Source organism: Panthera leo, chromosome C1 (genome assembly GCF_018350215.1).
Source record: "Panthera leo isolate Ple1 chromosome C1, P.leo_Ple1_pat1.1, whole genome shotgun sequence".
In the NCBI taxonomy this organism is placed as follows: domain Eukaryota; kingdom Metazoa; phylum Chordata; class Mammalia; order Carnivora; family Felidae; genus Panthera; species Panthera leo.
Window position 1 is genome coordinate 55,370,137 of NC_056686.1, and position 23,801 is coordinate 55,393,937.

At 36.9% G+C, this 23,801-nt stretch overlaps 2 protein-coding genes across 5 annotated transcripts in view; one reads left to right on the forward strand and one right to left on the reverse strand.

The window, feature by feature from the left end:
• Positions 1-23,801, forward strand: part of IL12RB2 (interleukin 12 receptor subunit beta 2) — a 143,370-nt gene that overhangs the window by 78,674 nt on the left and 40,895 nt on the right. The gene's annotated exons all lie outside the window — the stretch shown is intronic.
• SERBP1 (SERPINE1 mRNA binding protein 1) lies at positions 9,008-22,943 on the reverse strand. 4 transcript variants are annotated; one of them, XM_042952077.1, is made up of 8 exons: positions 22,510-22,943; positions 18,718-18,868; positions 17,931-18,071; positions 17,729-17,800; positions 17,027-17,146; positions 14,125-14,302; positions 10,980-11,153; positions 9,008-9,608 (listed from the first exon to the last, which is right to left on the reverse strand). In XM_042952077.1, the coding sequence occupies exons 1-8, from the start codon at positions 22,820-22,822 to the stop codon at positions 9,552-9,554; spliced, it is 1,206 nt and encodes a 401-aa protein (XP_042808011.1). In that variant the 5' UTR covers positions 22,823-22,943; the 3' UTR covers positions 9,008-9,551. The 4 variants fall into 4 exon arrangements, with proteins under 4 accessions (XP_042808011.1, XP_042808010.1, XP_042808014.1 ...); XM_042952076.1 differs by having other exon boundaries at positions 17,729-17,818; XM_042952080.1 differs by having other exon boundaries at positions 17,027-17,101; positions 22,510-22,941.

Here is a 23,801-nt window from a genome sequence, read left to right on the forward strand (position 1 = left end):
TACTGAAACACATCAAACTCCTTAATTCTCTGAGACCTAAATACTACAAATAGAGTCCAAGTTTACTCTTAATGGATTCATGGGAATCTCCACCACTAATTCTTGTGCAGAGATTCTTATCTGACATTGCCCCTTGAAAGGACCCTCTTTCCCAGAAGCTAGAGATTCTACTTCCTGGGTCTCTGTCTTCCTTTTAGGCAGTAAGAAAGTCAAACTAGTGTTATCTAGTTCTTTCCCTTTACTGACTTTTCACTTCTGTCCTAATTTCTCAGCTTCCATTAATAGCCCACAGCTGCAACTCACCAATGCCCTGAGGCCAGTGAAAAACATGCCAGCTAGGCACATTCTATTCCTGTCAATCCCCTATGTTCGATTCTTGGTTTTTCTCCATTAGGCTGTCTTTTTCCTTCATGATACAGTTGTGATCTGTTCCAATATCTCAGCTCAAGTCCTCCAAAGGAGCCCAGTTTTTCTCTTCCTAACCTGCAGGACTCCTGGACATTCATAGTATCCACCCTATGAAAGGCTGATAGGTGAACTCTCAAGTAAATCACTTCTCTAGAATTAAGAGATCAGAAAGGTTTCTTCCTTTCCACTAATAAAAGATAAGCAATTTAATCAATTGCCTGTCAATGGAAAGAAGTGAGATCTTTACATCGCAGCCTATACTAAAGCTCCAATAAACTAAAACTTTGCAAAACACACACACCAAGTTAGATAAAAAATAGTTGCAATATATGCCCCCAAATAACTAAATTAGGTGCTCTTACAGATCAATATGAAAAAAGCCAACACTTTAAAGTAAAATGGACTGAGTAGAGCCAACTCACAACACATGTAACTGCCTGGTAAGCATAAAACAATCACCTATAATCAAAGGAATGAAAGATAATGCCATTTTTCACGTATCAAATTAGAATAAACTGGTGCGCACAACCAGGAATGTAGTTGGCTTTCTGGAAGCAGTTGGACAATAATATTCAATAAAATTTGAATAAGCCAACTCCACACCTAGCAATGCAGACTAAAGAACAGTATAAACATCAAATAGGATAAAGGACTGATCACACCATACATTAAAATGGAGAGGGGGCCTAAATGCCCTTCAGTAGGTACCTGGTTAAACTATAATCTATACAACAGTTTTATGGAATCTAAGATTCCACTAGTTTTAGGACACACCATTACTTTATGCTCTGAGTAGGAAAAAGTGCTAAACTCTAATATGCCATCAATTTCCATGATGGATGTTCCCCCTGCCCCACCATTTTAACATGCCTGAAATTGGAATGGATCTTTGAACTGATGAAAAGCATACTATACATGCTTTTTACAAGTATAATATTGGACATGGAAATGGTCAGTTTCAAAAGGCTGAACTGAATCATCTCACTTTTATAAATCAATGCAAAACAAACAAACCCTGGAAGAATATACACCAAGATGCTGTAGTGGCTATCTCTAGCCATAGGTTTTTAAATTACATTCTTTTCACCAAAAACTCATTACTCTTGTAATAGGATAAAGTCAATAAAATATGAAGTTATTACCAATTTCCTTCCGAAGACTTGAAACAGTGGATCTAGAGACAGACCCTATTGAGCACTTTAAGCCCATGCTGCTTTCATCCTCCACCGTGTTTGGCACTTTCACTGACCATTAGTACTCCTGTCAGAGGGCACAGCAGAAAAGTAAAAAAGGCAAAGTAGGTGACATGCTTGGTAAGGGTGGGGGTTAGAAATTTTAGGGTAATAACTTAAAAGCAGTGGATCTTGGAAATACAAAGTTTTTATCATAAGCCAATTTCCCCCAAATCCCCATTCTAACGGAATAATGACCAGTAACATCAAACACAGTCCTTAGTACATGCATTTTTGAAGGGTGTTATTAATGCAGTGCTCACTCTGACTGGTTAAGGTATTAATACCCACTACTCAGGTGGGGAAACATACAAATTAAGTAACTTCTAAGTCATATAACTAATACCTGATACTGGAGAGTCTTGTTTCAGAGAATAACCTTTATAATTCTTTCCTATGCAAAAGACTGCTCTACAAATTTATGTCAACTGGGGTTTTGACTATAGTTGACTATAATTCCATAAAAATCTTTGATGCTATTTTTACTAGGTAACAAAAAACTGGCATTTCCATACTTTTAAAGTTCTACATCGTTATTTTTCTTGAGAAATCTACATAAAACCTTGGTAAATCTTAAATGACCAGAAAAAATCTGGCACTCCTGAACTTGCTAATTTATCTCTCCAGCTAATCTAAGTCCTATAAGACACAGGTAGGCCACAGAAAGGAAGTAACTAACACTCCCAGTCAACTCCATTATTTAAAGGAAATTGATAAATGGAGTATTTAAAGCTACATATAAAAACATTATGCCTTTTCAATAGAAAAATAACCAGAGCAATGTTGTCTTTAATTAAAATAGCAATTACTCTACTTAACTTACCTATTGATTTTTTCCAAGTAAAAGGCTCTCTTAGGGCTGCATTTGACTTAATATTTTTGCTTATGTAAATTGTTGAAACATTAATGTCCTCCTCCATTCTGTAGTAACTGACTCATTTTGCGAGGGGTCATTTATTTCAGCAGCAAAACCATTCTTAAGTTGGTTCTGCTGAGATTTCAATCACATCTCTGGGACACACAAACATATTTATGTGCTGTCATAGTTTACCTTTAAGTCAATTCATACCTGTTTTAATTTCCACAAATTTAAAGAATTCTTCCTTGCGAGACCCTGGCCTTATGTAGGTAAAAGAATGTTACGTATCTTGTCAATTTTAGATATCTTACTACCTACCTAGAGGTTACTAGGACCCCAAGGGAATACTACAGTAACTATTAGGGAGTTTCTCAGAGAAGAAACTGTTCTCAAAGCCCTGAATTGTCACTGAAAAGGCCCTAACACCCCATAGCAGGATACTTTTACTAGTTCAAAAAACTGAAAATATTCCTTATAAACCGGGTGAAAATCAGTAACATAAGACATTTGTTCTTTATGAAAGAAAATCTCAATTCAGCTGCTAAAATGGCAATTAAATACATCTTCCAACATTAGCGGACGATATGCCTATGTTAAGCTGAGGGCACATTTCTTGTGCCATCTAAAACCAAGGAGCCTGGAGACACACATCCCTACCTCTCCCCAACCAAAAAACCTCTCTCAAGGTGAAAATAGAGGATCATAGATTTCATTTAGAAACAGAAATCTTACTTTATTCCACCACATAGAGAGTAAAAGATCATTTGTCCCTCTGTAGAAAATACTTTTCCTAAGTTTCTTCTCCTCATACTTGTATTACAACTTTGACTAGATTCCTTTGCATTCCTATACATTCCCTTTAGTTTACCCCTCCTGGTCTATGGCAGGGTAGATTTTCAGAGCAGCTGCAAAGACAATTTTTAGAAAACACCCACTTTGACCTGCTTGCAATAGACTAAAATAACTTGCAAGGATAATTAAGTCAGTAAGCCATTTCTCCAGCTATAGATGCAATCTTAAATCAATTCAAATTTTTCCTCAAAAAAACTGTAGTTATTTTAAAAATCTAGTAACTCTAAGGAGCAAGACTGATGATCCTGAAAATAAGAGGAACATCCATACCCTCCCGTAACTGGAGGATGCTTGTTAAATTTCAATTCTTTAATCAACAATATATAGGCAATTTTCTCTTAATAAATTTTGTTCGTTTTCTCCTGAAGAGGAAATCTTCTCAGATTATTTCACTTAGCATTATTCAGCATCCGAAGCCCTTCTCTTCTTCTTCTGTCAACATGACTTCCAGAGCTCTACCAAGACTCAAGAAGTGTGTTGGGGCTTGGGGGCGTCAGTCTAATTATTAAAAACATTGATTTACCAGATTTTGTTAACACAGTGACTAAATGCCACTCAATCTTCAAGGGATACATTAACAAAATATACCTGCTATGGATGCTGACTTCCTTCCCGGTGACCAGTAAAACTTACATCTTAAAAGTAGCTTTATCCAATCCAGTCTTCTCATGCATCCTTCAGAAGCTCTTTAGACTTTAACACTTAAATGAAACCTTGGTAACTATGTACATGAATCAAGTTGAAACAAAATTATCTGTAGTTTTTGGAAAAGTTCTTCCTCTACTGGAAAAAAAAAAAAAGTGTGGAAGCTTCACTGGAAATTCAGAATTTCCAGGGAAAAGACAAACCATCTATCTATCTATAAATAGAACGGTAACTGTGTTTAGTTCAATTCACCAATTATGAAAGCTTATACATTTTCAGCCATGAAACTGGGAGTTGATGAGGTGGTAGTGACAATCAGCATCTTCTTTAATGTGTTTAGTCATCAATTTCCACAACTACCTCTGGCAGTCTGAGCACTTTGAGAGTGTGGCTGCCAAACAAAGCAACATTTCGCTATGGATTATTACACCCTAGGTGTGAGACAAGGAATTCAGTAAGTTCCCAAAACAAAGTTTCTGACATTATTCATCAGCTAATAAAAAATTTTAGTCCAATGTAACAAAACCAGGCAAACAAGAACCACATTCAGCTGGACCACTTCATACAACTTTTCATGCTAAGTAGATGGAAACCAGTGCCATTTCTTCAAACTAAGAGAGCTCTTTAAGTCCTAAATTCTTTAAGAGAAATGATCAGCTACAACTGTAACTGAGGGTAAGAGTGTAATCAGTACCATCCATTTTCCCTACTCAGTTCACCAAATATCACAATCCTGAATATTAACTAGCCCTTTGCTCTCCACATTTCCATACCAGTAACACTGAATACAGCTGTTTAAGAAATAAAACCGTATCAAGATCAGTTCAGAGCTTCTCTCTCAACACCTGGTATGTTATCCAAACAGGTTTTAAAAAACCTGTTATTAATTAGAGTTGTCAGGTATAACCAGGTATCTTTCATAGGTCTTCCAAGCACAAAGCTTAGCATACATAAGCACACTAGGAACTGCCACACCCAGCCAAACGGAGAGCAAAAGGGACAAAGTTACTGATTTAAAACACTTTAAGTACCTACATAATTAACATATCAAACAAAAACATAATTAGGTAAATTATTTCCTAACTTGCATGAGTCATTTTTCATCTTTTCTTTCCTTCCATTCAGAAGTAAACAATTGACTCCTAGTTATTTATAAGGTAATCAATGGCACAAAATCGAAATTCTGCCCAAATGAATATTCTAAGCTCTGAGAAATGCAGTCCTCAAGAATCCAGTAATTGATACCCCAGCTCAACCTATGAAGTTAATTAAAACAGACTTTTGTTTCCTCACCTATATAAAATGTTCACAACTCTCAGCTCACTGAAAAATCACTACACATCAGAAAGAGCATTGACAAAAACTGCTGAAACATAAAACATTAAACTATAATCATGGCATTAAGCATAATCTTATAGCAAATTTACACTTTCCTAAACAACTTTCAGGAGAATACATTTGAGTTACAAGCTACATAATCTTTTGTGAACAAGACCATCTTTACTTAAACAGGCTACCAGATACCTTGCCCTTATTCTGATTGTAGAAGTTAAAAGGTAACTTGCTTTAAAATACTTGTAACTTCACAACTTCCAGTGGGTTAGGATTTAATTTGTACCTAGAACTCTCACATGTTGACCTGGGAGTGATAGCTTAGACCAGGGGTCTGCAAAGATTTTCCATGAAGGGACATATGTTTCAAGCTTTGTGGGCTACATCTTCATATAGGATTAGTTTTTAACCCTTAAAAAATGTAGAAGTCATTCTTTGCTCAACTGTACAAAAGCAGGCCACAGGCTGAAGTCTGTGGACTCCTAGCTTAGATACAGAACTTAAACACTCATTTCCAACGTTAACTATCTCCCTGAAGCCAAAATCTTGATAGTAATAATGTATCTTTATATCGTAACCATTTTATGAAATTAAACTTCTCATCCTTTAGTTACAATTTTTCTCTATATTCTTTGATCTAGTGAATTCCTCTCAGCCTGAAACAGGCTTACTTCAATCACTCCTCCTACAACCTTCATATTTACCTCACTTAAAAATCACATAGGATTTAAGGTGAGGACATGTCCAAGGTAAACCTAGGCTGAGCAAAAAGGAACTGAACCCAAATTTCTAAAATCTGCCACTTAATAAACATCTTAATGATAAACTTTGACAGTTTTGTAAATCATGTTAATGAATTATTTCACTAATTTCTAGGTCTGAAACTTTGGTAAGAGATCATTTTACAAGTTGTTATTACTCTGTAAAGCATACTAGTAATCACATTTTGGGCCTTCTCCAGCTAATTTGGAAATGGGACTTATGTTTAGACTTGCTAACCACAGGTTAATTTCAGAATTAGAAAAATATGGGTTATAATCTACTTTTTAGGTATTAATTTACTTTCTTTAGAAAGTAGAATTTACGTGTATTGGAAAGCCCTAGAATTTGCTATACCAGTTCCTTCAAAGTTGGGACAGCTATCGATTAATATACCTGATATAATCTTACCTTAAAGTCACAATCATTCAGGTTCCAGGAGCTTCACACTTGTGTTTTAACCTTTTAATATTTTTGGTTCCTTCCACGTAATGCTAGTGCTCTTAAAGATGTGTTTTAAATATCCAATACACATTATTTAGATTTTGTATGAAACTTCCTAATGGCACAATAAAATTTTCCTATTTCAGTGCAATGATCTCTAGCAATTGGAAAAATAATACAATTAGAATGAGTACTTCATAGTCTCCCTTCAAACCTATACCAAGAAATAAGCCCCAAATATATTTACAACCCTAGAGATGTGTCCTGCTTCCATGTTTAAAATAAAACTAAATAACTGAATGTGTAGTACCTACTACATTTTAAAATCTTTCCTAATTCCACACAAGTCTCAAAAGACTATTAAACTAAAAAATAAACTAAATCCCAATTATGTGAATGCAAGCTGAAAACGTCTTAGTAATAAATATCAACTCTGGCATTATTCCCATGTAAAAGCACCAAGATAAAAGTTTACTACAACATTCAGTCAGGGACCACTATTATTTAGAGACCTGTATTAAGGGATTTTTAGTATTGTATCATTTGTTTAAAAAAAAAAAAAAGTGGTATTCAGTATGATAAACTTTCACACTCAAAATGTGATTTGCTAAAAGAAATGCCAATTGTCCTGTTAATCCTTGAAATTCATTTTACAAGTTAAGAATTCAGCTTTCTAATTGAAATAGGTATCCCTTCCAAATGTGATCCAACAGCCTGGTTTAACAAAAACCCCACATAAACAAAATCTAAATATAAGGGGGGGGGGGGGGAATGATTATTTTGGGGGTGCACACACAGGTCAGAAAACACATAACGATAAATGGGCTCCTATTTGTTTTCATGACTTTTAAGAAGTGAGCATGAAAATAAAATCTTTATTTTCAGTTATTACCCACCAATAAGAGAAAGTTAGGTTCACAGTTTTAGCTCTTGACACAAAGTGAACTAGGAGGCAAATTTACATCCATCAGATACAACTAATGGACCAACTTTTTAAAGTTCAGGCTATCTTGAAAGCTTGCAACATACCAGATATTGCTGTATTCTACAGTGACAGAATGCCAGCAATGGCTGACACTAAGTAGAACTTGTGAAGTGTTTTTAATAGGAGGTGTTTTCTATATGTTGCTAAAAATCAAGGTTTACAAACATTACACGTCCAGAAACAAGTTTAAGGAACTTGGAAGTCTAACCACAATGATTTAGGAGGGTGTATGTTGCAATCTCAAGAGGGGTCAATAGTCCATATGGACTAAATTAATACTTGCCTCTGGGTAGCAGGTATGTTTGTAAATATAAAATTATATTAGACATTAGCACCAGTGCAGAACACGCTCAGCATCATAAGATCCAAAACACCAGCACAAAAGTTTATGCATCATTAAAAACCAATTACCTCCTTCCTAAGATGTCAAACTAACAGGTAACTAGATTATAAATCTAATCCAAATGAATAACTCTTGTACTGTACAATTTCTCTTTTAGAAGTATATGGGAGAATTAATCAGCTAAATAGCAGACATTCTGATTTAAGATCTTCAGTATTTTTAAAATTGGACATTACCATACACAGGTAGAAAATACTGAGTGACAAAAGATCTTTAAAACTGTACATTAAGTTCCTTTCCTGTTTACCAATAAATGTGACCAAAAAAAAAAAAAAAATCCTAGAATATCTGATCTGTTTGTTGAGAATTCTCTCCATGTATGTGGTGATGCTCCCATTCAAGGAACCCATTAACCTAATTTTCTGAGGAAGAGGTAAAAGATACTTACTTGTCACTTTCTGTGGAACAGTCATCTATCAACTTAAGACCAAAATTAATAGCAATATAGGAAATTCAGAAACAGTAAGATTTTTGGTTTATATTTCAAGGACGGTGCTGCTGTTCCAACCTTATAAAGTAAAGCTGTCTGCTCTCCAAATTCCAAAAATTAACATACCCCCGCCCCCCCCAATCTTACCATACAAACCAGTGCCCTTTGGTTTCTTAAGAAAAAAGCAAGGGTTAAAAGGCTGTTGATTATGGAAGAACAATTTTGATTTGGGACCTTCCACACACAAATCATACTGAGTGGCCAGACACTTATTTTACAGAACAGTTTAAATAGTACGCAGTAGCCAAATCAACTTGTTCCACCCACCCTTTGGAGAGGAAAAAACCCAACACCCATAAAACTACTTCACTTGATAGGATGTGTACCAACAAGTAGCTTAAACCTTCACCAACAAGGTGTCTAGTTTGGTTTTTAAAATGGGGGACAGTCACACATTTTAAAAGCAAATATAGGTGAAATTGTCAATCAATTATAAATTTGAACCTAATGAACCATGCAGGAGCAAGGGTTAATAAACCAATGTGCTTTGAATTTGTTCAAGTACTGATAGTTCTGTATATAAAGATTTAGCATATATAACAGCTATCATGAGAAGTGAAAAAAGATTTTCCCCAGAAATGAAAATATTAAAACTAAGTTAAAATACATAAAGTAGTATTAGTATTCCACACAGCATAAAATTTGACAAATCAAAGTTTACATGACCCAGTTGACCATGTGTGAAAATGCAAAGCAGGTATTAAAACTGATATTATGTCCAATATTTAAAACCAGTTTGTAATTGAGAGAACATCTAAATCCTTAATTAAAAAACACAAATGAAGTGAAAGCTTTAAACTGGTACACACTGTTCACACCTATATTTCAAGTTTGGAAATGCATATTTGCAAGCAGCAATACAAAAGTATTCATGAAGAATGCATAATCTCTGAAAATTATGAAAACATCCCTGCTACCAATACATTTCTAAATACAAAACTGACTACCATATTGTTACTTCTGTGTAGCGAGAGAAGTTCATTTTCAAAACAGATAAAATTCAGTCTTTAGGTGTGAATGGTATGAATGACAGTCTTTTTTTTTTTTTTTTTTAAATTCTTAAGTCGTTTGGGATCCTTAAGCATGCAAAACCTCAGATGGGAGGGTCCACAAAGGAACCAGGGTTGTCTTATGGCATCCAGTTAAGCCAGAGCTGGGAATGCCTCAGGGTCATCTACATCAGGAGCAGAAGCACTTGACTGAAAAAGAAAGAAACCAAAATGAACAATTCTAGAATCTTGGATTGCCAGTGTCTACATTCAGACACACAACTCTAAAAAATCATGAGGTTAAATAAAATACTAAGTAAAATGTGGCAAAAGCTTTACTTAAAAGTCAAAGTTATGGATCAGAATAAAACTATAAATATTTACAATGAGCCTTGTCCAAAGTTTTTATCAAAACCTATAAAACTTGCTTAATAATACCATGGGTTTAGTTTTCTAATAAATCACACAAGTAGACTCACATGGAATATGTGTGTGGAATTCTTACTCTGTTTAGTAATTTTTTCCTCCCTTGCTCAATATGAATGGCATCAATTTGAAAGCAGGCTAAGAAACTTGTTACATAAAATGATTTAAGCAGCACGTTCATCAGTGTTAGAAAGGGACCCAACTGCTATTTATAAAGTACAAATAACAACAGAAATGTGTTGAAAGAGCCCATATACACAACAGTGATCTTTTTAAAAAAAACCTGATGTCAGAGGAAGAAACAAGAAATTATCATCCATTATGGACAAGCATAAAATCTGTTATACTAATCTACCACTATAATCAAACACTGACAGACTAAATCAAGTAAATGGGTCCCCAATTTGCACATCAGGTGTTGAGAATTCAGGAAGGCATCATTGTTGTTTCCTAGCCACACCATTAGAGACAAAGAACTAACTTAACCCAAGTATTACCTCTAATACTTTAGTTTAATATCTAGTCATGATACTTTGGCATCAAACAAATCAGAGTTCAAATTCATCAGTTAGTAGGGCTTCTATCAAAATATTTCTTAAGAACTTGTTTCATGTCACACACACTGTGCAAGGCATTAGATTATAAAACTAGGACATAAATGAATTCCAGCTTTCACACTATAGTAAAAAAAAGTGACAATATCATCTTGTGTCACACAATTATGGACACAAATGTTATTAATGTTAACATTTAGCTGAGACCTAAAAAAAGCAGCAAAGAGTCAAGGCAAAGGAAGAGGCTGGCATTTCAAGTAGACCTTAGCAAAGGCCAAGAGTTAACCTGGTTCCCTGTATCTAAATTTCTCCTTCTGTAAAACAGGGATGTCAGTGTGGTACCAAGAATTAAGTACCTAAAATGCCTAGCACAGCACCATGACCAGCACCTAATAAGTACTGAACAAAGTGATAATTTTACTAGCAGCACAATTCAATCACTTTAAATACTTTAAACAAAAATATAGCCTAAAATGTAGTTTCTTGAAAGTATGTCTGTCTACTTCTTTTTTCTTCTTCTATTCATATCCCCAAAATGGACATAGGGCACTGATTTACCAAAGAGAGGTCTTCAAATTACTTAAAGAAGTCTTAAAATTACCTTGTCAGTTCTGCTGCCACGGTTTGGACGTCCACCACGCCCACGGCCACCTCGCCCTCCCCTGCCACCACGTCCTGGGCGGCCAAGGTCTCCAAAATTGATCTCCAGCTGAGACGTTATATCATTTGCTGGCTTCCGGAAATGATGGTCCATAACCGAATCTTCAGCATGAGCCTAAAAAATTAAGAGTGGGCCATGGGATGATTAATAGGAAAGCAACACCACTAATTTCTAAATAATTAACTTTCTTTTAAAAAGACCAAAATCCAATCTGCACTTTGTGTGAATATATCAAAAATGATATGTGTCCTTCAGATGAAGACTTCTGGATAGATGTAAGGTTTCTACTGGTGATAACTGAATCCCTTTTTAAGTTATGAAGAGAACTCTGGCTCTGTACTCTTCCAAGTATGACTTGGGAAAAGAAGTCACATATAAACTTCTCAGAATGCTTTTCTGTTCATGTACAACTATATGTTCTTCCCTATAAACTAGAGAACTACAGATTCAAATGAAACACAACTTTACATCAGGGAACCTTGAAAGCTAAGCACAAATAAATCCAAGCCTTAAATATAGCCAGGTAACCTTAAAGTCAACATGTTTGTGGAATCCAGATCCTCCTCTGTATTTATGTATAAGGTATACCACCCACTCTGCAAAACAAAACAAAAGCCAGAGAATTTTACACTGTTTAATTCTTAATTTCTTCTTATATGTTTGGGATGAATGTGTTTTAATTTTTTTAATGTTTACTTTTGAGAGAGAGCGAGAGAGAGCGAGAGAGAGCGCGCAAGCAGGGGAGGGGGAGAGAGAGAGGGAGACACAGAATCCGAAGCAGGTTCCAGGCTCTGAGCTGTCAGCACAGAGCCGGATGCGGGGCTTGAACTCACAAGCCGTGGGATCATGACCAGAGCCGAAGTTGGATGCTTAACTGACTGAGCCACACAGGCGCCCCGGGATGAATGGGTTTTAATCTTCTAGTTGGAAACTTTTCTTATACTACTTGAAAAGTATGTTTTAGTATTTCTAAATACAGGTACAATCCTTTTCTGAAGGAACAATGAACATTTTGTTCTTTCTAAATGTTGTAACACTACAACTGTTAACTACCCTTTAAAGTAGAAGTAAATTTTGTAGTTATATCTATGTTTTCACCCCTCTAATTGTCTAATATCCAAATTGTCATTCCTCAGTGCTAGGCCAACCTAATCTAAAAGGCAGTAGAAGGTTCTTTTTAGAATATCCATTTAAGTTAATGTTTAAATGTAAATCCACAAAACAACTGGCAAATTAAAGTCAATTATATATACGAATTGCTTTAATTTTTAAACATTTGCTACTGCAAAGCAACAGTATCAATTCATTAATTAGAAGTGTTTTATAAGTTTCTAGAGCACAGAAGCAAAAAAGCCTAACTGATATCCTACTGAAGCACCTCAAAGGTTGTACTACACTAATAAAGACAAAGTCTGGATGTTCAGGGCACATCCCTTTAAAGCAGCTAGAACAAATCTGCAGTTTTTTTTCTAGAACCATGAAGGATAATCAGGAACTAAGAGCTCTGACTTCAGCTGTCAATTAACAACCTAATTCAGTTTTCCGTTTCTAAAGTTTCTTGTTTTTCCTAACTACTAGTTTGTTGTGAGGATTAGGATATGTAAAAGAGAAAGAGCACTTAAAATGTACTACAACAATCTTGAAGACCTATACATAAACTGCAAGACCATATATGTCAATAAGGCCAGATCTAAACAGGTTCCCACATCACAAAAGCAACATGAACAAAAAGGATCCAAACACATAAAAGTGGTTTGATAACAAACATGTCCTGGTTTCAAAGTTATTCATAACAAATTTCACAACTTAATTTTCAAAAATTTCTAATCATATACATCAGTTTGTGTAATTATTTTTGAAAAGTTCAATGTAAAATAGTACTTAAAACTACCATACCTAACCCAAGGTCTGTAAAATGCATGAGAGATTTCAGGGTATTCATGAATCATGTAAAATAGATCAGTATTTTGTGTATGTGTGTCTTGTTCTAGAGAAAAGTTCTATCGGGACCCCAAAAAAGTTACAAATCATTTTGTCAAGTTGCCTAAGTAAATCTTTCCCATTTTAACGTAAGCAGTTTAATAATTAGTACAAATTAACAACCTCTCCAAGATGAACTTTCATGGTTTTTTTAATCAGGAATCCTATTTGCTTAACCCTAATACACAACTTTATCTGCAAAAATTACAAAAAAAATAACCAAAGGCATTCAAATGAAGCAAAAAGTTTTTTTTTTTTTTCCTACAGGACTTGGCACTTAAGTCCCCATTTTATTTTTATGGAGTCAATACTAAAAAAATCATCCTAAACCCAGAATATTTAAGTCTCTTCAACCTTTATTTCAAAATGTTTCCAAGTTTGTTTCACAGCTATTTGTTTAGAAAATTAAGATGCAGTATCTTACCAAATCTTTTTATTGCAAGTTGCCTTAGTAACAAAAACATTTCAACTTAACTTTATAATCAAAATCTCACACTTGTACAAGCCCTAAATCATGTGGCAATGGGCCATTCCTCTAAGAACCCGCTCCTATGATTGTTACCAAATCAAAAACCACCAACATGCCTTTCTCAAATATTTTTGTTAGTAAACCAATTTGCTGGTTCCTGTAAGACATCAATCCTCAGTAAAGGAAAACATTTTTTGAAGAGTCTTGATCATTATAAATGGCACAGGCAGAATTTGAAAAATTTAATAATAATGAAGCCACTAATTTATTTTAGATTAAACCACACGAATATGCAAATCTTTCATCTGATTCCCAGTTAGGCAAGACGTTTTAAATATTAGCACAACTCTGAAAAGACCTACCTTATTTCTAAGACACTAATTTTATGATACACAACTAACTGCTTTTTAGGAAAAAAACAAAACCACATTAGATACATTGTGGACTGATTGAAGGACTACTTTTCTTGAAACATATGGTAATGCAATTTATTTCCTTTTTGAAAGTTTATCTACCCCAAATGATCCTAGGTAAAGGTTTTCTAAAAACAGATTACCCATGTCATATTTTTAAAAAGTATAAATACAATTCAATACACATCTGAACATTCCCAAACACCACAAAACTTAATTTTACCTCTTCACTCTTTGACTTATGAAGAACAAATCCCTTCTTCCACTGCCCATCAGCACCTTCATTTGGTTTTCGGATATTAAATTCTACTTTTGCCCGGTCCTTATTTTGAATAGCTTTCCACTCATCCAAAGTCATTTCTTTTGGACCCTCTTCCTTTACTTCTTCAACTTCATTCTCCCTGTGAAAACATATTTGTTTTATAGCTGGTAGTTCTTTTAAAGCTGATAAAATCCTAATTTACAATTATAAGGAAGCAGCTAATCTTGACTAGTTGGTAATCTTTAAGAGACTACTCAAGGACAAGAAGACCCCAGTCCTCTTTGTAACCCAAAGGTTAACATGTAACTTGGTGGAGGCTAGAATTCAGTACTTGTTGAATTAGTGAAAGCATGGATAACTGAGGAATATACAATTTTGAATTATCTTTACCTAAAATACACATTTCTTAAAAACATACTTCTTTAAAACCATACATACCCTTATGTGATTAAAATATTAGGCTTAGCTTCTCCTAAAACACTTTTTAATTTTCCTAATTTCCCACAATATAGAACTTATAACAAAAATAAAGGCAATCATCTAGGATGACTGAACAACCAGGACTCATATTCTAGAATATAAAAGAACTATTCCTCTATCCTTTATCAACTAACGCTCATAGCAAAACAATTTTAAAAGCCAAGTACACCTATAAAACCAAAATCCTGTATACTCCAAACTTTCAAATCAACCTGACATGGACAGGAAACTGCAGCTTCACCAATACTGGAACCTTCCACAAAACACACCAATTTCAAAACTTCATACTAAATTAGTTAGAACTATTATATACTATCCTTTCCCTTTTTTTCAAAAACAAAGCATGGGCCTAGGAATCCATTATTTTAGTCTAATCTCAACTTGTAATTGTCACCAAACAAGTTGTTTGCTATTTTGGGAGCCTTGCTTCCTTCCAAAGATAGCAGGTGACTCAGTTAGCCTGAGAGCTCAAATATCTATCTCCCTTCCATGCTACTTTTCACTGTTCGACATATCCTATCTTAAAACTTCCTGTACCAAGTTTACACTTAATAAATGGTACCTTGGCTAGCAATATCAAATCCAACTCTTGTCACTTTGCAAATGAGAAAACTAAGGATCAAAAAAAGATCCTAGTTACTCCCAAGTCATGACACAGCCAAGAATAGAACTCAGCATACCTTTACCACGTCATGAAATCATGACCTCTACCTTCAAGGGTTGTTGTAACGATCAAATGAAATAAAATAAAGGCTCTGGGAACTAAATATAAGGGAGTTAATCAAAGTCAGCCTGTGACTCTTAATCAAAGCTATGCTTCCTAAATTTATACTTCCACATATAAGATGGAATACTATATTCAGATTCTCCCCTGCTCTAATATCATAATCTTGATCTTCTTTAGCCCAAATACCCTCAATTGTATTCCTGGGTCCTGAGCGTAAGATTTGCTTGCAATACACTATCAATACATTAATTTCTTCCGATAAACAGTTTTACCACTCAAAATTATGATTTCATAGTTTCATATAAGTGAAATTTATATTACCCCAAGTGTAACAGATCACTTAATACCATGTATGTTTATCTACTCTAATAGTAAATTATTATTCTTTCTTCAAACAAACCCATGGAATATGATACTATTACCAATAATGGTTCACTGTAGGCGCAACTTTTGGAGAAAAAGAAGAAAAGCATCCCCTCTCTGACTGATTTAAATATACTCTGATTAAGATTACACAAACCCAGGGCGCCTGGGTGGCTCAGTGGGTTAAGCATCCAACTCTTGATTTTGGCTCAGGTCATGATCTCACGGTAGCATGTCAGGCTCTGCCGACTGTGGAGCCTGCTTGGGATTCTGGCTCTCCCTCACCCTCTGCCCCTCCCCCACTCGTGGGCTAGCCCTCTCTACATAAACAAAAACCCTAAATAACTGGCAATTACACAAACCCTAAATAACTGGCAATTCCAGACTTTAAGCCATATTACTATATATAATAAATGACTGGCATGTGACTTCTGCTTGGGTTGATGGAAACTAGAGGAAGGCAGTAAATTATTTCCACCAGCATAACTTGAACCTTTACAATTCTTTCACCCTTGAATGAAGACTTCAAAACCAAGTCTTATATCTAAAAAACTCAGAAAATGAAAAGGATTAAGAAAGCCAGTAAATTAGTAACATATTCTGGCTCTTGCTCTCCTCATACATTTAAAAACAAGACAATAATGCTATGTTCCAAATTCTATAGGGGGGAGTGGGGGAAGCCTTCAGAGACAGAGAAACCAATTTTAAAATGGTCACATTTTCTAGTTTTAAACTATTTTGGAATAAAATTTATATAGACTCCAAAGTACTACCACCTATGCATTCTAAATACTACAATTCTCTTATGTCAACCATTTGGTCTAATTTTCAGAAAGCCCCAGTTTTAGCTTCCACCTATTCAATGTCTCTAGACAGCTATCATCACTAGGATTATTTATTATAACTTGTCTACCACATAAAGTATAGCTAAATAAAATGCAGGGCATCTTTTTCCTATTCTCCATTCTCAGGTTAAACAGTTAATTTTTGTTCTCAAGGTGAACAAGTATTACTGTTCATACTGTAAAATATGCATTTTCCTTATCTTTTAAAAGACAACAATGGTAATTTCAAATAGAAATATCCATTTCTATTTTTCAAACCATTATAGTCCAATATAAAAATGTGTAAAGCAGTCCTCTAAATAGATACTATTTGAGGGATTGGGGCACCACTAAAGTCTCCGGTTAAAAACCATCAAATAGTAGCATTAAACCTGCATGCTCTTTTCTTGGTAAAAACCCAAACTGACTGCAATGCTGGGGCATTACCAGTACACATAAAACCACTTACTTATTTTCAGTGTCTGCAACTGGATGTTCTTCACCTTCAGGTGTTTCCTCAGTCACATTTGATTGATCCAAGTCACTGCAATTATAAGATATTGGTTTCTGAATGTATTTTGGGGACTCTCTAAGGAAAAAAGAAAAAGAAAAGCATCTAGGTCCATTTACATGTAGCTGAAGAATTCTTTATACAAAAATGTTTTAAAGTCTTCACATTCCCTAACAATCTTTTCTTACTAAATAAACTTCCCAGTAGACCTAACAGAAAATAACTTAAAAATGCATACTAATTCCAAGTTATAGTTCAAGTACTTTATTCAAAAAGTAGCAGGACAGAGTAGCTTGCTCAAAAACAAAGTTTTAACAGCCTATCAAACTTTTCTAATGACCACACGGGTCAACAGCTAGAAAAGGAACTATTAAAAACATACAGGAAATCAGCATACCCAAATAACTTAAACGTAGGGTTTGAAAAGCTACACTGCCATATGAAAAGAAAAATTAACATCACATATATTAAAATATAGAAAAATTGGTCATTTGACATATTGTATTCAAATACATCCAACAAGATAGTATAAGGAAGTAGCTCTCAGATGAGAGCATCTGTTCTTGTCCCAGGACAAGTAAAACTTAATAGGTATAGATAAAACCCTAATAAAGTATAGAATCTTATTTAAGCATTATTTTAAAAATTCAGAATACCAACGTTAATTCATCTTTGACAGTTCCCCAGTTGTGAGAGCCGCTACCTCCACGTTTGTCTTCGTGCTTCAGGCCACTGTAATGTGAAAAAGAACTAACAAAACTGAGTTAACATAGTACTCTTTAATTCTAGAAATTCAAATTTTGTCTAATTAAGGAAGCAAATTCACATGTAAAAATATAATCAAAACCTATATAAGACTTACGATCTATCACTTCCACTATGCCTATCAAATTCACGTTTGCCACGAGAATCAAATCCATCTCCTCGGCCCATTCCACGTCCACGGCCTCCTCGACCTCTTCCAAGACCACCACGGCCTCGGATAGGCCGATCAATAATCGGTCTACAACAAATAAAAAAATATTATATACCTCCTCCAAGGTTTCCAGAAAAAAAAAAAAATAAATAAGGAAAATTCATCCAAAGACTCAAATGCAAAAACATATTTACTGGCTAATAATGCAGTGGTTAAACACGTTTCAGAAAATTCAAAACAATCTACTTCCAAACACAGAAATCAGAACTAGGAAGCTCCCCGCAGACGAGAAATTTTTGCTTTCTCTAAAACTCTACTGCCAGTGCCTATACTTTTTCATGGTTATTCATTTTGCATTATAATCCAGTAAAACCACTACACCTCACCAATACACTTCAAAATAAAAATAAATGCATCTAATGTGCACAAGTCATCTGTTTTCCTATAAACAATTACCCAACAGGACTTTCCTGCTAACAACATCTGGGGACAGTAAGGAAAAGAAATTATCCACTGATTTGACAGAAGTATTTCATTACAAGAAGTCCAAGACTGAACACTAAAAACTGTCACCAAAATGTTCATAGTAAAACAATGCATACACTCAGACATTTCTCTAAAAAACTGATCAGTGTAACCAGCCACACTGCCACCTGGCAAATTATGCCCAATTTATAGCTTTGTGTTAATATATGACTCTATAAACTGACAAATATGAATTAAAAAATCTTGCCTATCAACTGAAAATTCTCCTCCTTCACCCTTTTCTTCAAGTGGCTTTTCAAATCGCCGTTCACGAGGTGGTCGCCTTTCTGGTCTCCTATCAATTATTTTCCCTTCACCCTGCAGCTGTTGATCAGGTCTTCTTCCAACACGTCTTATTCCTAAAATGATAAATAACCTGCATAAGCACAGTGTTTTTGCAACACAAAAAATTAGGCAGACTACCGAAAAACAAAAAAAGAAAAAAAAAGTTGCTATTCTTTCAATCCACTATCCAGCACTTGCTGCTGAAACTGGCAAGTGGGCATCTCTATAAAGTATAAAAGTACTTCAGAGAAATTCCTATTTAAAGACAATAAATTTGTTTCAAACTTCTATTTAGTTTGCCAAATCATATCCCACTCCCTCCCCAAGCATTCCTGTAACTGACTTGTTAAGTCATCAGGGTAGCCATTATTCCTCTCACTTTTCAAGATGCCACAATCCCTTAATTTAAAATTCCCACTTTTAGAAATTTTAGGCATATGATACATAGTGGCTTTCAAGATACCAAAGATTAACACCAGTAGCCATTCATTAGTTACACTGAAGCAAATCAACACACTCACCAGATAAGGACCCTCAGAAAACAGTGAAGGCCACCTACTTTATTTTACATAATCTGGAGGAAATAAAACTAATTTCTATGAAATTACAAAACTGATAGGAAAACAAATGGCACAGAGGACTACATCTTCATTGTTTCAAACACCTAATTAACCAGAAAAAAAAAGTATCATTTTCCTCTATTAATTTTTGTATGTATTCACATTATGTATCCATCCATATCCATTCACAGGGACACACACTGAGAAAAAAAAATACTGCTATGCAACCACCAGGAAATAGTCCAATCATTTCATTATTATAAATGGAGAGCTTTCTTTGTTTGCCCTTACAAGTATCTTTGTTTCCAAAGAATCTTTAAAAACCACACACACATAGGTCCCTTTAAAAACAGTATTTAAGAAATAAAAACCATCACTAGGTGATGGCTAAAACATTTACTGATTTCCCCATTAGTTTTTTCCTGTGTCAGTGGCCCACAAAGGCAACCAATATGCATTATCAGTGGCCTCAAGTAGATTAAATTCATGACTGTAAAATTTCAGGTATGCCTAAACTCCTAAACCATAATTTCTGCCCGAGTCAAAAAGCAGCTGAGGAATTGGTTTTGTAACAGGATCTTAAGTTGATTCACTGATTCTTTCTAAGAAAGTGACCACCACCAGAATGCACCCAATCATTCAGTTGCTTGTAACTAAATTCAAATGGTAAATATCAAACTCTTAAATAAAATTTTAAGGTCCAATCCACATAAACTCTCAGGGTAAACCACAAATGTTAGATTGTAAGGCATCTTAAACAAATGCTGTCACAGGTATAGTGTATTGGGGTGGAGCTATGGAACCAGTCCTTTAATAATGATATTCAACAAGCCAAACACACCCAAATGAACAATGGCTTCCTTCCCCACCCAATATTCATTATTATGCTTACCGAACCTAAAAAATTTACTAAATAAATTCACCCAATGACATATTTTTAAAAATTCAAACTTTTCTTACCCTCTTATCTGCACTTGCAAACTCATTTGATCTGCAGTAGATTCCAGGCTTTCAATTAAAAAAAAAAACTAAACTAAACTAAAAAACACCTTAGTCTACACTCTTAGCGATGTTCTGTGTCAGCTCTCAAATTCTTCAAATGGACAAGCTATGAAACTCATAAAATACGAAATACATATCTAAGATACTTCTAGCATTTGCCAGGACTTATCATCCAAAGGCAAAGAACACATGATTAGGTAGCAATTCTTCCCACTGCAAGAGGCAGGGAGACAGTTTACAGGTCTATCCTCCAATGCCCACAACATCAACTGACAGGTAGGAGGGATCTGAAATCTTTTTCATTCAACACTTTTCCTATATTTATATGCTTGTGTTTTATGCAATTTAAGGTTAACAAGTGAGTGCAATGTATTGCTGATCTGAAGAAAATGTTGACAGCTAATATGGAAGTTTTCCTAAGGAAAGTGTACAGAGTGTGAACTCAGTCCTGGTTATAAATTTATGAAGTAATTCCATAACTTTGTAACCTAAAATACTAGGTTTGAGGTTAAGAGCTTACCTCAAAAGTGGGCTTTATGATCAAAACAACTGAGGGGTTTAAATCAATCTTCATGCTTTGAACATTCAAAATGGGTGAACACATTTACCTGGTACACTTTGATTTATACATTTGACTCAATTTTTTCACACTTTTTTTGGATTAGTGATCAACGGGGGTGAACTTGAGCAAAAAATAGTAAATACACAGGTCTCTGTTACTCAACACAGAAATTAAATAATTATTCCACTGTGCTACAGGTTGCTTTAAAACTTAGATTAAATAGATACTTGGTCTAATCAATGTGCACACATGCTTTCCAACACTCCAAATTGTGCTTCTCCCCACCCTGTAATTTTAATACAAGAATTGTTTTGTTTTAGTCATCACATAGGTTCTTCATTCCAAGCATCACAGAAGTTCTGCATTAAAAAAAAAAATCCCAAAGCAAAGCCTAATATCATAATAAATCATAATTGTGATTTGTAAAATTAGTTGAATGCAATTCAACTAAAATGAGAAACTACTACTTTCACGAGCACGTGGCAGTGAAGAATAATTTCAACTTTCAACATAAAAAGGCAACTCCAAAGATTCAGAGCTTAAGTACTACACCTACCTGCTACCGATCGAGTACGCTTTTTTCTTATCCTCAACCGTTTTTGCTTTTTCATCCATCACAGAAGACAAACCAGCAATAAGAGAACGCAAAAATCAACCCCAAGACAACTGTGACGGGCCAGTGAGTCCTGACCATGCTTCATGCACATGTGGAGAAAAAGCTACAGACTCAAAGGAGCTCTGCCATGGCTAACATTGTGACAGCCTCTGCACTCGTTTCACCACGAGGCCCAGGCGGGGCCACTGAAATACTGAGAGGAGGGGTGACGGGACAGAGGACGAGCCTCAGGATTTCCTGCAATAACAGGTCTTCGTTCAGAATTCCCGCTTCTGCTTGCTACAGTGTAACAAAATGTCTCTTCCCAAAAGCTTCCTTCACTCCAAGTTTATAGTTTTTAACACTTAAGGGGATGGGAGGGGGGGGCAATAAAGTACCTGTGGCACCTGGAACAGCAGCTTGCTCCACAGTATGATAGCGTAGGACACAGAACTAGCTCAGGTGCAAACTCCGACCCCCCCAGCTTTTCAGTGGGGTACTCCGCGCCATCGTGGGACAAGATGGCAGGAGAGAAGCCAACCGCACCTCAAAGCAGCCTCGGGAGAGCTCCGTGCTGCAAGAAGCTGTGGACCCCACACTTCCCCGTAACTACAAAAGCTTCATGAAGCAAGTGGCTAGCTTCCCCGAACCTCGGTCCACGCGCTCGCCCGCCAAGGAATCCGGCGGGAAGGCAACAGCCTCCCAGGATCGCGAACACGCTCGAGGAGCAGCTTATCTCCAGAGCACGCTCCTCCGCTCAGAAACTGAAGCGGGAAGGGGATGGCTCCAGGATCCTTGCAGGTGGTTTGAACTTGGGGCTACCACGCTCCCAGCACCTTAGCGGGACCTGGCTTTTGTCGTGTGGAGGAAACGTGAGGAAATCGGCGGCAAAGTCTCCCGCGGACCCTCAGAACTCCAGAAGTAGGTGGTAGCCGTAAAGTCCCCTCGCTCCTTCCCTCCATCCCGGGTCTCCCCCACCTTCTACCACAGCTTTACCTTCTTTCTTAAGCGCCACGGGCGGCTGCGTCTCCTCTTTCTTGTCAACCACGCCGACGTTGGGGGGCAGTGGGTTCTTGCGGTCTTTCTGGGACTCTTTACGCAGCTGTTTGCCTGCCGCGTTGGAGTTGGTCTGGGCTGCGGCCTGAGCTGCGCTCTTGGCCCCGGGGCCCCCAACGCCGCCCCCGCCGGCTTCTTTTTTCTTGTTCTCTGCTGCCTTCAACACCTCAAAGGGGTCCGATTCGTCGTCAAATAACTGATCGAATCGGTTGGTGACCACGCAGCCGAAGCCTTCCTGTAAGTGCCCAGGCATGATGGTGGCTCGGCGGCGCGTTCCTCCACGGATTGCAGCGGGCCGCGCCGAGCCAAGAGCGCCTGCTTCAGCTCTTCCCACAAGATGGCCGGGCCGAGAGAGGGGGGCCGTCTTCTCTTCCGGCGCCAGGCACACATCCGGGAGCGGCCAGCGCCGCACGGCACCACGGGGTATGTAGGCCAGAGTCGCTTTTCCTGAGGCGGCTCTCGGCTCCAAGACTACAAATCCCAGAATGCACGGCGCTGCAACTCTTCGCGCGCGCCTAAGAGGAGGGACCTCACGAAGGGAGTGGAGCGTGCGAGCTGAGGGCGGGGAAGCGTTGTGGTGGGCGGAGTCCTGCCACCTGCTCTTGCCACCCTTAAACTCTCTGGGTCTCGGGCTACTCTGAAAACAGGAAAACGAGACGGCGTATTTTGCTCGCGAAAGTTCTCTGTCTTTGGTTTTACTTACCCGCCTCCGGCCCAGGGCTAACTTTCCCCACCTCCCCGGAGAGGGTCAAGGTGACTCCAGATTTTACAATTAGAGACTCACAAACTTCCAGGGCTGGAAGGTTGCTGCCTCGCGCAGGCATGTCCCGATCTGTTCCAAGTTCTTAGCTGCTCAGGTGTTGGAGTCGCCCTGTTGCACCGCCAATAATGAATCGAGACTCTTGTGTTTAAATGAAGGAGGAATACGCTTTCTCTCGCGGGGACGTGAACTCGGTTAGCAGAATGAAAAAGACCACTTGAACTATCCCACAGGAGCATTGCGCGCCTTTCCTGAATGTTGCGATGGGTGCTTTAATTGCTGTTAACTCTTAACAGTGCAGCACTAGCTAGATACGGGGCAAACCTCAAAAAGGCACTGTTTGTAGGAACACTTTCTGAACTCGATCCAATTGTCCATTAGTGTCCAGCAAGGTAAGGTTGGTAAAATGTGTTCAAGAAATAATATTGTAAAGCATCTGAGTGTGTGGGGTGCTGAGAAATGCAGCGAGGAG

What these genes read in the sequence shown, in the direction of transcription:
- SERBP1 (XM_042952076.1), bottom strand. Translation starts at nt 22,822, where the DNA reads ATGCCTGGGCACTTACAGGAAGGCTTCGGCTGCGTGGTCACCAACCGA. An exon ending in GGAGAATTTTCAGTTGATAG is followed by an intron (nt 18,072 to 18,717) that starts GCAAGATTTTTT and finishes TATTTGTTGTAG; the next exon opens with ACCGATTATTGATCGGCCTA. An exon ending in ATAAGTCAAAGAGTGAAGAG is followed by an intron (nt 11,154 to 14,124) that starts GTAAAATTAAGT and finishes TTAATTTTTTAG; the next exon opens with GCTCATGCTGAAGATTCGGT.